Below are 12,604 nucleotides of genomic sequence, written 5' to 3'. Positions count from 1 at the left end.
TTTTTTTTATATATTTAAAATTTTTATAAATATGCAAATTAATAATATTGATATTTCTTTTTGGTAAACTTTTTAAAATATGGTAATAGCTCATACATCATCTATAAAATAAATATATTTATATATAACATTTCAAATTTTGAAATACTATTATTTTTTATAATTATACAATTTGTGTTATTAAAGCTTTTAAAAAAATTTACAATTTTTTAAAAATTTAAATATCTAATCGTAAGATCATTATTTTTTTATATATCTACATATTAAATATTATTAAGAAAATAGTAAAATCTATAATATGTAATAAAATTTATTTTATGCTGGTAGAGCTAGGTGAAGACCCGTGCCTAACACGGGGTAAAACGAATCTATAGTATATAAAATGATATAAACACTATATTGCCATACACGGAATACCTGTGAGATCCCATCGCCTGCAAGCACACTATATTGTGTAACTCTAGGTGATACCCGCGCCTTGCGCGGGATGAATAGACTAAAATATCGAAGTTATATTGTTATATTTTAGTTGTCCAGAAAAAAATATTGTTATATTTTATTAAAATTATATTGGTTCTGGAGTACATAAAAATTGTAGAAGAATAAAAATAAATTGAAGTAAATAATATGAGGTTAAAAAAGTAAATAATATGAATTTTATAATTTAGTGGACTGATTAGGACTCGAAATTGTAAAAGAGACCAATTATTAAACCTTAATATTCATTATGAGTCAAAATACATGGTTTGGGTTAACTCTTAGTCACTTGAGATATCCATATTTTGTGAAATAAACTCAATCACAATATATAAATTATGTTTGGGCTTTTCCATTTGATGAGGTGTTGGAATTGAAAGAAATGAGTTTGTTGACGACTAAAAGAAATAGTTTTACTAATACTTTTAGACTTATTCTTGGGTTCACCCCTAGGGTGAACATCTAGGTTTACCAACCAATAAGATTTCATTATTTCAAATTTAATATCTTTTATAAAAGAAAACAAAATATTGTCAAGTTATATTATGTTTTTAAAATAAAAAGGTAAAAAGAAATAAATAAATAAAAGTAATAATTACAAAAAAAAATTAACATCGCCAGGAAAAAAACTAAACCCTAAATCCTAATGTATAAACCATAAATCTTAAAACTTAAACCCTTGGGTAAATTCTAAACCTTAGATAAATAATAAACTCTAAACCGAAAACACTAAACACTAATACACTCAAGAGTTTAGGGTTTAGGATTTAGGATTTTATTGTTTAATGTTTTTGATTTAGAGTTTATTATTTATCCAAGGGTTTAGGGTTTACCCAAGGGTTTAGAGTTTCGTATTTAGGGTTTAGAGATTAGGATTTAGGGTTTAGTATTTTGCTAACGACGTAAAAAATATTTTTTTAATATTTTCTTTTCTGTAACTACTATTTTTTTATTTTTTTATTTTTAAAATATAATATAACTTGACAATATTTTGTTTTCTTTTTAAAAAGATATCGAATTTGAAATAATGAAATTCCAGTGGTTGTCGAAGAAGAATAACTCATACTTTTATATGTAATAGTTTTAGTAAAAAAAATCTGACTCTTTCAAAAAAAACCATAATTGTCTACGAATAAAAGTAATCTGATAATCATCATTTGCTTGCAGATCTTCTATATATTGAATATCATTTACAGCAACCAAATCTCCACAAAGGTCTTGTAGAAACATGGAACAGTGATTTATCATGATTAGTTCGACTATAGATGATAATATGACAACTAAAGTATAAAAATGATTGCATCAAAAAAATTTAAATAAATTGCTAAATTAGTGGTACATTTCACATTAATATTTTCCTTAACACACATTATAATCAATGGTCATATATGTATATAGGATAATATCACTATATTGAGTCAAAGATACACAAATTATTTTCGCTAAATTAGTGATACATATTACATAAATACTTTCCTTAACATACACTATAATTACTACACGAGTCACATATATGTATACAGAATAATGTCGTTATAATAAATATATGGCTATAATTAAGAACATTGCATATATAGAGTTACCTTTTACACACCTGTTGATGCAACATATAAATAGGTGGCAATGGTTGTTCAAAAATAAAAAAATAGATGGCAATAAAAATTTATAAGATTACAATTTTTTTTTGAATTTAACTTCGACACTGCTCCAAGTTGGTACATACTAATGAGACCCAAATAATATTTCAGGTTTTTAAGATTATTAAAAATTGTCTAAATTGCGTTAGACTAAATGTGTATCTGGTCTCTTCTAACTACAATAAGCATATTCATCAAAGACAACAACAGTTTTGATATAGTAAGCGTATTGGTTCATATTTGATAACATAAATGTTGAGTATATCCTAATGTTATATATTTTTAGTAACAGATACTTTTTTTGTCTTTGGTTCCTTTGTCTTTCACGTAACTTTAGTGTATATGCTAATGTTATATATTATTAATAACAGTGATTGTTAGCAAAATAATTTTTTCACGATATTACCAAACTGTTATATATTATTTTACACGTTTTTTGTAGTTGTCATCCTCATATGGATTTTTTATTGTGTTAGTGAATGAGTAAGTTTTGGTCATTGAAATTGAAATGTCGAGTTTTTAATATAGTGTAATTTACATTATATAACATAAATTTGTTTATTTCAATGTACATGATGAATACGTTTTCAAAACTTAATATATGGCTCAACGATTATTTTAGAACACAGTTGTTATACCATAGATGAATCTACATAAAATTCCGGATTTGGTTAAGACAAATAAATTAGTTATTTCAGGTTTAGCTAATGGATGTCAGATAGAATAATTTCGGTTCTATACCAAACATATAGTATAATTTTGCCTATTTATAATGAGTAATGGCATTACATGTAATTGATCTAGGCAAGGGAGGGCTTTTAATGTAAGGTTGTGAGAAAAGTCCTAGTGATGACACCTAAGTAATGGCATTTTGGTTAATCACACATGAGGATAAGGTTATTTAATAAGAGTGCTCCTCAAATTACATTACTCCCATTACATTACATTAGTTTTGTTCATGACAACACCTGAGTTTTGTTCCTATCTTGTAATCCGATGATGATTGATGATATGTGCTCTGTTTCTTGACAGTTGATGGAATATTCGCATCTATTAGACATGGCAGACAAAACCGATGACCCTTATATGCGCATGGTGTATGCCTGTAAGAACATCTCTTCCCTTTCTTGATTTATGCTATGATCAGGGTCTCTTCATTTAGTTTATGTGTCCTGTGTGGCTGAATCGTAAGAATTGACCTTTTAACAGCATCATGGGCTATCTCTGTGTACTATGCTTTCCAACGTACCTGGAAACCGTTCAATCCAATCCTCGGAGAGACTTATGAGATGGCTAATTACAATGGTGTTAACTTCATCTCTGAACAGGTCAGAGCCATTTTTTTTTTAAAAACAATTTTGAACGACTCAATATTTAGCTGCCAACTTACACCAATAGTCTTGTTCTCAGGTCAGCCATCATCCGCCAATGAGCGCTGGTCATGCTGAAAACGAGCATTTCACTTATGACTGTACATCAAAACTGAAAACAAAGTTTCTGGGCAATTCCATTGACGTTTACCCAGTAGGAAGGTAATTCTCCAAAACATTCTTCATTTGTTCATTGATCCTAAACCTTAAATGCGATGGATCTGTGGTGCAGGACACGAGTGACACTAAAAAGAGATGGAGTGGTTCTTGACTTGGTACCTCCTCTAACCAAAGTTCACAACCTAATCTTTGGACGAACTTGGGTGGATTCTCCTGGGGAAATGATCATGACCAACCTGACCACAGGTGACAAAGTTGTGCTGTACTTCCAACCGTGTGGCTGGTTCGGGTAAGTTCCCTTCACCGCAACCTCATCTTACCGTTTTTTTTTTCATCATAAAGCTTAAAGTCATGTGCATTTACTGTCTCAACAGATCTGGTCGATATGAAGTGGACGGATATGTCTACAACGCCTCTGAGGAGCCCATGATACTCATGACCGGTAAATGGAACGAGTCCATGAGCTATCAGCAGTGTGATGGTGAAGGCGAACCTCTCCCGGGAACCGAACTAAAGGAGGTTAGGCAATTTCTCTCCAGCGTCATCAACTCAATTCTCACTTTGATGACATTACAATGCTGTGTTTTGTTTATAGGTCTGGAAACTCGCTGATGTTCCAAAGGATGACAAGTACCAATACACACACTTTGCTCACAAGATCAACAGCTTTGACACTGCCCCGAAAAAGCTGTTGCCCTCTGATTCACGGTTACGCCCTGACAGATACGCGCTAGAGATGGGCGACATGTCCAAATCCGGCAATGAGAAGAGCAGGTATGGTCACAAAACACTTGTCTTTTTACGATCTGAAACTGAAGTAAGCTAATTCTTATCCCACGTCTTGTTTATATAGCTTGGAAGAGAGGCAGAGAGCTGAAAAGAGAACCCGCGAAGAGAAAGGTCAAAGCTTTACTCCCAAGTGGTTTGATATAACCGAAGAAGTCACTCCTACACCATGGGGGGATCTTGAAGTTTACCAGTTCAACGCAAAGTACTCAGAACATAGGGAAGCTGCGGATAGCTCTGAAGACAACACCGACCCTAAGTCAATCCAGTTCAACCCATGGCAATTTCAAGATTTGTCTACTTAATGAATCGCTCCAAAATATCAAATATTTTGATTACAAATGTTGTAATTCTTAACCGATAACTAATCAATAACTTAATGCATTTTATCATTTCCTGAAATATTTTTTAACTTGGTTGATTTTAGTAGCAAGTTGATTGTGATACGGTGTGTTTATATCATTTTAAAACCGGTTACCATATATTATATTACATAAAAAATACTAAGGAATCTCATTTTCATATCGAATATATCACACTATATATTATATCACATATGAAAATAATCAATGATATACTCGAGATCCTTGGCAATGTTGATAACCATCTATCAATGCAATAAATTAGAAAATATGGCAATTATGGTATTGATTGCCATAATATAATTTTGAAAGATCATAAAGGCATTGTCAACCACACAATACTTGAGTGATAATGCATGATTGCCGTATGAATATTTCAAATTAGGAAATATGAAGCTAAATATAACACTAATTCCGGTTATATATGTACTCATTAATATTGGCCGAATTTGGTAATGGAAATTCATCGTTGAAACCGAATCATATAATCATATTTTTGATCTTCACTGACTAATTTTGAATTTAATTTAGTTGAGTAGAATCTCAGTTTGTTTCCTATACTATTCCAATAAATTCGCATAGCAACGATCAAGGCAAGTTTTCAAAATTCAGTATTTTGAATATAAAGGGGATCTGAATATTTTCCTTGGACATAATTTTAATTGATTTTACGGAAAAAATTATGGCAAATGGCTATAATTGCCCTCGGCCCGCGTCTTGCATATATAAATACAAGGCCGTATGATTACATCTCCTCATCCGTAAAGTAGTATCCTTATATTTTGTTTCTTTCATATTTTAGTATTATTTTGCTTATGTTTCGTTTTATTTTATATTTATAATTTAGTTTATGAAAACAATAATTTTATTGCTTTTGTTTCGTTTTTATCTTTGCTTCATAATTTATTTTTATATAAGTTTTTGCTTACTCTTATAGATTCATTTCCACGAAATATACTTCAATTAAAAAAACAAATACACAAGTTTTTTTTTAAATCCAAGCTTACTTTATATAGACATACACAATTTCGTTGAATCCCCCTTATTATATAACATGTAATATTTCTTTCTAACACTATTAACTTTCTAATACCTATTGATTCAAAAATCTCTTTAAATCTTTTCATCCCGCGCAGGGCGCGGATTATCATCTAGTCACTGTTATTTGCCTATCGCCACCGTCTGGGCTGTCAACTGGGCTACGATCTGCCTATAATTTTAGGCCCAATTGGATAGAAATACACAACGACCATAGCAAGCTTCTTTTTTTTTTTTTCTTTTTTTCCTGAGAATAGGTAATCCAAAATTTCCAAAACATTATAAAACACTAGATGCTTCGTCCGCTCTACGCGCGGAAAATGTTTGAGTCTTAATAAGTTGGGATTGAAAATTCTGGAAATAGATATAAATCATGTATATTAGCAGAAGCATGCGAACAATCTCATGTAAACTCTTATTCAAAAAAAAAAAAGATCGAATACAAAAGATGGAAAGTAGAAATCATAGATAAGATGGTGAACATCCGAAATCCAAAGAAGAGGTCGTGTGGATGTGATGGGATCTCTTTGAGTGAGACCCTGAAATCATTTAGAAGTAAATCAGTGGACATATCTTAATAATAGAAATCAGCTTATATATTTCATAGTATAAGTTTACGTACCTTGAAGTAGTGACATAACAATCATCAAGATGAAGTTTAGCTTTCATTTGTTTATGTTGATCGCTAGAACATTGAGTACCATATAAATGTGAATAATTAGATAAGTAATCACTGAAAACGTATGGAATTAGGTTTTAGATTTGGAATTTTACTTACTTTCATGAGAACGGAGATGGTTGAGGATCTCCTTGTATACTATGTTCTTCAATTTTTCTGGAGCTGATCTATGGCTTTAATGATTTTTAGTCCTTATTTGATTAAATGCGAAAAGTTAGTTTGTTTGATAAATAAGTATTGATTAAAATATAATATTGTAATCCATATAAACTTATAGTCATAATATTTTTGTTTGAATGTTGGTCGATCATTTATTAGATGAACTGAAAATTTACATAGTTTTAGTATTATGTAGAGAAAAGTGTAATAAAATTTACATAGTTTATCTTAAATTAGCAAAAAAGTGTAATAATTAACTATTAATTTTTATCTTATTGTAGTTTGTGATATGATGTATAGTATTAATTAATTTGATATTTTATAGTCATTTAATACATGTATTTATATATACATCTGCGTACATTTGTATTTATATATAGATTTATGTAAATGCTAATGAACCATGGGGTTGGAACGTTGTTAAGAATTATCTGAAATTCGATTATAATTATTCATATTTTTGTCTAAAAAATGTTTCAAATAAATATGATAATTTGATCAGGTTTCCACCATGTTATGTATGTCTAAATAGTTCAGAGCTAAAATGTAGATTGTGATAATATAAATATTTTTTCAGCTTAAATCTATTGATTTATTTTTTTAAAAAAAATTAGAGAACGCAAATTATGTTTTTTCAATAATTAATATATAAAGGAAATTGCATAAAACATAAATCTAATATATATATAAGTGACTTGTTTGAAATATAATTAGATGTTTGGTTGCCACCTAAATGGTTTAGTGATCTGAAATACATAACTTCTTGCAAAATTGTAAATGCTATTGGAATTACATAGGAATGCCGAATACGAAATTTGCCTAGCGCCACCGTCTGGGCTGTCAACTGGGCTACGATCTCCCTCTGTTTCCTATAATTGGATATAAATACGCAACGTCCATATAAAAACATCTTCTAAATTATTTGAATATATCCGATAAAAACCAAAATTAGGTAAGTATACATTCGTATGAAAAAGATATCTTTACCTTTTGACTTATTTTTTAATTTTTTTGGTTGAAAATACCTCCCAACAAAAAAATAAGAATCCTAATTAAATAATGTCTAGTGACTTTGGTTTTAGTCAATAGTTAGAGTTAGCGTTTGCAATTAATAATTGGCAGTTTTATGGATTGTAGAAATTCATCAGAAACCGTTGGATTGGGTATTTATGTTTTTGATCTAATGGGTGAGATTAAAAATAGTTTTTTTTTGTGGATGGACGAACTTGTGTTCATGTGGTCAAGATCTAAGATATTGTGATGAGAGGATGAGGATGTGTGGTCATGGATTAGAGGTTTTGGTGGGAAAGAAAGAAGGAACCTTGGAGGCACTGGTGGGAAAGAAAGAAGGAACTTTGGAGGCACGAGTGAGACGATCACCACTTTCACCAACAGAGATGTTAAAAGTACCTGTAGATGGAGTTATAAGCAAGATTATCCGGATCAGGACGAGTATCCAAGTAATAATCCTTGGCGGGCTTTGTATAGTATTCATCAGAATCTCTCTTCCGCTTCTTCTTCTTTTTATCCCTCTTCTTCTTCGCCTTGTCGTCGCTAGACTCGGATCCTTCTTCTTCTTCAACCAAATCGTAAATCCTAGGCTGATTAGCTTCGCTATTGTTTCTGTAAGCGCTCTTTCTTCTTCATCTTCTTCGCTAGCCTCGACATCGGATAGGGAAGGAGCTGTGGAAGCTGCGGCATCGATGACAGAGAGATCCGTCGTGAAGCTGGCATTGCGAAGCCATTGAAGAATGATTGAAATAGCTGAGATGGAGTTCAAGGGTAAAGGGGGAACAAGCCTGTGGTATTTGGTGGATCCGAGTTACCTTGAAGGAGGAGGAAAAGAGAAATTGATTCTATGAAAAGAGACAGAGATACCCAAGGGACACGTAAGGGGTTTTAACCAATTCTAAAAACATCTGCATTCAAGGTTCAATGCCCAGGTTCACACCATTCCCCAAAAAAAAAATTATAATATTCCTATTTTTATGAACTCACCCCTTGCGGGTTCGCTGGGATGAACTCGGTTCATCACTGTAACGCGGGCCGCCACTTGGCGTGGAGCCCGCGATTGGTCCGCTTATTTAAAAAAAAAAAATCAAACGAAAAAATAAAAAAAAATAATAAAAAATTAAAGTTATGATCTCCTCAAGGTTCATTGATGCAAATGCTCTAAAAATGCTATATTAAGAACCGGTTCTGTATTTTTAGACTATTTTTGATTTTTTTTTTTTTTTTTTTTTAAGAACCTCTTTTTAGAACCTATCAATGGAGGTGGTCTGAGAAGCCTAAAAAATATAATGTTACGCAAATTCATTACAAGCCTAAAAATTATCTTACAAGCTAACAATTATGTTACGCAAACAACTACATTATTGCTTTAGTTAACGAGTAAGATTTCAATTATCTGTTCTTTAGTTTAGTATATGTGTATATACAGATAGGAAAGTATAATTCTAATGGCATTCGACCTATATAATATAAGCCACTCAACAACTATGTTTTCCTTTGCTATAAATATGTTCATCCGGCTAACACATATGACCTGAGACAAAAAAAAAGGACAAAACCTTTACTAAAAAATTATCTTAGTACTATCTAATCCAAGATTTAATTACTGGTTACTGAAATTGTTAGTCGCTAACATTACGTTTACCGTTTACGATCTAATTTAGACGTTAATACTCTATATATTATCTAACTTACATATTATTCTTATCGTTTACTAGTAAACTTAGACACTAACATATAATATATCATCTTACAATAGATTAAAACATTCTATATTTCAACTAACATCATAAGTACCAAACATCATATATAACTATATATACGATTGGATTACGTTTCTAGCCCCACAAACAAATATAGAAACTTCACGTGTCGCAGTTAACCAAATGTTAGTAGATATTATGTGACATGGATTAAAATCCGTTGTTGTGAATAATGTTTGATTCTTTGTTATGGTGTTTTTTTTTTTTTTTTTTGAATGAATGTTAAATTTTATTCAATAAAAGAAAGTTGTTTTACATTAAATGTAACTTTGTAATAGAATATTAAAAAGATAGATTAATCTTCTATATCAGATTATCAGATTCCAAACCAGACTCTAAGTCCTTCCTCCTAAACTATCTTGTTATGGTGTTTCACCTAAACTATAAATGAGAATGACTTCTTCTTCTTTGCGTCGTTTAGGGGATACAAAACTGTAATCTTAGTTTCTAACTTGTTTTACGGTGACATTGGTCTAACAATTGATATAACTGGATGTTGGCTAGTGTGTATAAAGTCTAATGACGTAATGATACAATTTAGTTAACCGTCAACGCGCGATTGACGTGATTAACGTATGATTCACGACTAGTAACACAGCAGTGATTTAAATTTGAGTATTCTGAAAACCGAATACAATTTTGTTTTGGCCGCTAGATACAATTTAACACTTGAGTCGGTCTGGCAGTTTTACCATACTGAAAGCTACTTGTGCAGAAAGCTCGTATTCGTAGATTTTTCAAAACATAGCTCCCGAGAAATATTTGTTAGTGTTATTTCATTAATTAATGACTGACTTTAAACCCTAGACTCGCACTATAAATAAGGTGCATACTGATACGATTCAAAGTATAATATAAAAAAAATCCATATCTTAACTTTTCTTATTCATGAAAATGTCTGAATCAAGGATCTTATACTTATCACCAATGTTGCTGATTCTTCTCAGCCTTCTAATGGCTTCCTTCTTGGACACCACGGGTATAATCATCTTTTGAGCTTATGTAACGCTCATTAATTATCTTATTGGTTATGTTATATAATATCACATGCATTATTTGATGCAATTCTATTACTAATGATATATAGCTGCACAAATCGGAGTATGCTACGGGAGGTTAGGCAATCCCCGGCCAAATCCATCAGACGTTGTGGCTCTTTACAAGCAGCGCAACATCAAGAGGATGCGGCTTTACGCTCCAGACGCAGAGGCTCTCAACGCTCTCCGCAACTCCGACATCGAGCTCATCCTCGACGTTCCCAAAACAGACCTCGAACGTGTCGCCTCCAGCCAAGCGGAGGCCGACGCGTGGGTCCAAAACAATGTCAAGAACTACGACGGTGTCAGGTTCCGTTACATCACGGTCGGAAACGAGGTGAAACCCTCGGAGCCAGCCGGTAGTATTCTCTTCCAGGCCATGCAAAACATCGATAGCGCGGTTTCTGGAGCAGGCCTCGGGATCAAGGTGTCGACGGCTATAGACATGGGAGCCACCACGGACACGTACCCTCCCTCGCACGGAAGATTCACGGATGAGTACAAGAACTTTCTCCAACCGGTGATAGATTTCTTGGTAAGCAAGCAATCTCCTCTGCTTTTGAATAACTACCCTTACTTCAGCTACAAGGACAACATGGACTCCATCCCCCTTGAGTACGCTTTGTTCAAACCGACCCCTGTAGTCAATGACGACTCATACTCTTACACAAACCTCTTCGACGCCAATCTTGACGCGGTCTACGCAGCACTGGAGAAATCAGGCGGAGGGTCGTTGGAAATCGTGGTGTCGGAGAGTGGTTGGCCCACGGAGGGAGGACCAGGGACTAGTGTGGATAATGCGATGACTTATGTTAATAATTTGATACAACATGTGAAGAGTGGAACTCCGAGAAAGCCAGGGAAAGCTATAGAGACTTATATATTCGCTATGTTTGATGAGAATCAGAAGGGTCCTCCCGAGCTTGAGAAGTTTTGGGGGATGTTTCTTCCTAGTCAACAGCCTAAGTATGATGTTAAGTTCAACTAATATCCTTGAAGATACTGAGCAAGGGCTAGTGATACAATAAAATGCTTTAAATCTATTATTTGATGGCCTTTTCTGTACTGGTATTAAAACGGGGAACGTGTTGTAATGATAAGGAATAATGAGCCTTAAATTATGTTTTACTCCATCTGTTTCTATAATATAAGGAGAGTGGTTTAATTTCTACAATGTATATACATATATTATTTTAGTTCATAGTAACACAAACGTTTGGACGTAACACAAGCCTAACCAAAGCCACCATGCATGCGTGTGTTTTTCGTCGTCCAGAACTGAAATCGACCCCAAAAAAACTTCCTTTGGCTATTAGGTAAATAACAGAACTTTGAAAATGATTAGAGGAATTATTAGTAACGAAAGTCAGCTTACCATTAATTTATGATGGTTAGTTTGTCTAATGACGTAAGGATATATAATTATATGGTCAACAATTGACGTGTGATTAACGGCTTGTACCATGATACCAAAATCAAATTCGTATTTAGTCTTAAACACTTTTTATAGTGGGGTGTGCATGGATCCATTATTTGGAAATATCTAGATATTTAATGTTTAAATTATTTGCATGGTTATCATAATTCATTACCATAAAAATCTAGAATAACTGTTGTTGGCTAGTGAGTCTTAAGTCTAATGACGTGATGATACAATTTAATTAACTGCCCACGCGTGATTGGAATGACTTATGCCATGATCCGACCTAGCTAGGACCAAGAATGATTTAAATTTAGTATTCTGAAAACCGAATACAAATTTGTGTTTGGGCGATTTATACCATTTATTCATTTAACAATTCAGTCGCTCTAGCTAGTTTGACCCTATTGAAAGCTAATTAATTTGGCAGAAAATTCATATTCGTAGACTTTTCAAAGCATATATAGATTTTAGGAAATTCTGTTAATGGTACGTCATCCATTGACTGGCCTGAACCCCCGGATTCTCACTATAAATTAGTTGCACAATGGTACGGTTCAAAGTATAACATAAAAAATCATATCTTAACGTTTATTTCATGAAAATGTCTGAAAGGATATTATCCTCATGGAGCCCATCACCAATGTTGCTGATTCTTCTCAGCCTTCTAATGGCTTCCTTTTTCGACACCACGTGTATAATCATCTTTTAACCTTATGTAACACCCATTAATCATATCGTACCA

The 12,604-nt window shown here is 32.8% G+C and overlaps 2 protein-coding genes and 1 long non-coding RNA gene across 3 annotated transcripts; 2 read left to right on the top strand and 1 right to left on the bottom strand.

The window, feature by feature from the left end:
- Positions 1-3,061: 3,061 nt before the first annotated feature.
- LOC106427793 (oxysterol-binding protein-related protein 3B-like) lies at positions 3,062-4,802 on the top strand. The gene is made up of 7 exons (XM_013868521.3): positions 3,062-3,219; positions 3,324-3,442; positions 3,525-3,646; positions 3,717-3,893; positions 3,979-4,123; positions 4,200-4,378; positions 4,458-4,802. Exons 1-7 carry the CDS (start codon positions 3,150-3,152, stop codon positions 4,693-4,695), a joined length of 1,050 nt encoding a protein of 349 aa, XP_013723975.1. The 5' UTR covers positions 3,062-3,149; the 3' UTR covers positions 4,696-4,802.
- Positions 4,803-6,129: 1,327 nt separating this feature from the next.
- LOC106427802 lies at positions 6,130-8,229 on the bottom strand. The gene is made up of 4 exons (XR_001285545.3): positions 8,039-8,229; positions 6,569-6,660; positions 6,413-6,475; positions 6,130-6,329 (listed from the first exon to the last, which is right to left on the bottom strand). It is a non-coding gene; the product is annotated as an uncharacterized LOC106427802 (long non-coding RNA).
- On the top strand, positions 7,622-11,608 carry LOC125591158 (glucan endo-1,3-beta-glucosidase, acidic isoform-like). Its single transcript, XM_048764740.1, has 2 exons — positions 7,622-10,381; positions 10,490-11,608. Exons 1-2 carry the CDS (start codon positions 10,291-10,293, stop codon positions 11,425-11,427), a joined length of 1,029 nt encoding a protein of 342 aa, XP_048620697.1. The 5' UTR covers positions 7,622-10,290; the 3' UTR covers positions 11,428-11,608.
- The last annotated feature ends 996 nt before the right edge of the window (positions 11,609-12,604 follow it).

Source organism: Brassica napus, chromosome C8 (genome assembly GCF_020379485.1).
Source record: "Brassica napus cultivar Da-Ae chromosome C8, Da-Ae, whole genome shotgun sequence".
Classification (NCBI taxonomy): Eukaryota; Viridiplantae; Streptophyta; class Magnoliopsida; order Brassicales; family Brassicaceae; genus Brassica; species Brassica napus.
This window is presented reverse-complemented; position numbering and strand designations above follow the sequence as displayed.

Coding starts and splice junctions, on each gene's coding strand:
- LOC125591158 (XM_048764740.1), top strand. CDS start 10,291: ATGAAAATGTCTGAATCAAGGATCTTATACTTATCACCAATGTTGCTG. Junction 10,382..10,489: donor TTCCTTCTTGGACACCACGG/GTATAATCATCT, acceptor AATGATATATAG/CTGCACAAATCGGAGTATGC.
- LOC106427793 (XM_013868521.3), top strand. CDS start 3,150: ATGGAATATTCGCATCTATTAGACATGGCAGACAAAACCGATGACCCT. Junction 3,894..3,978: donor CAACCGTGTGGCTGGTTCGG/GTAAGTTCCCTT, acceptor CTGTCTCAACAG/ATCTGGTCGATATGAAGTGG. Junction 4,379..4,457: donor TCCGGCAATGAGAAGAGCAG/GTATGGTCACAA, acceptor TTGTTTATATAG/CTTGGAAGAGAGGCAGAGAG.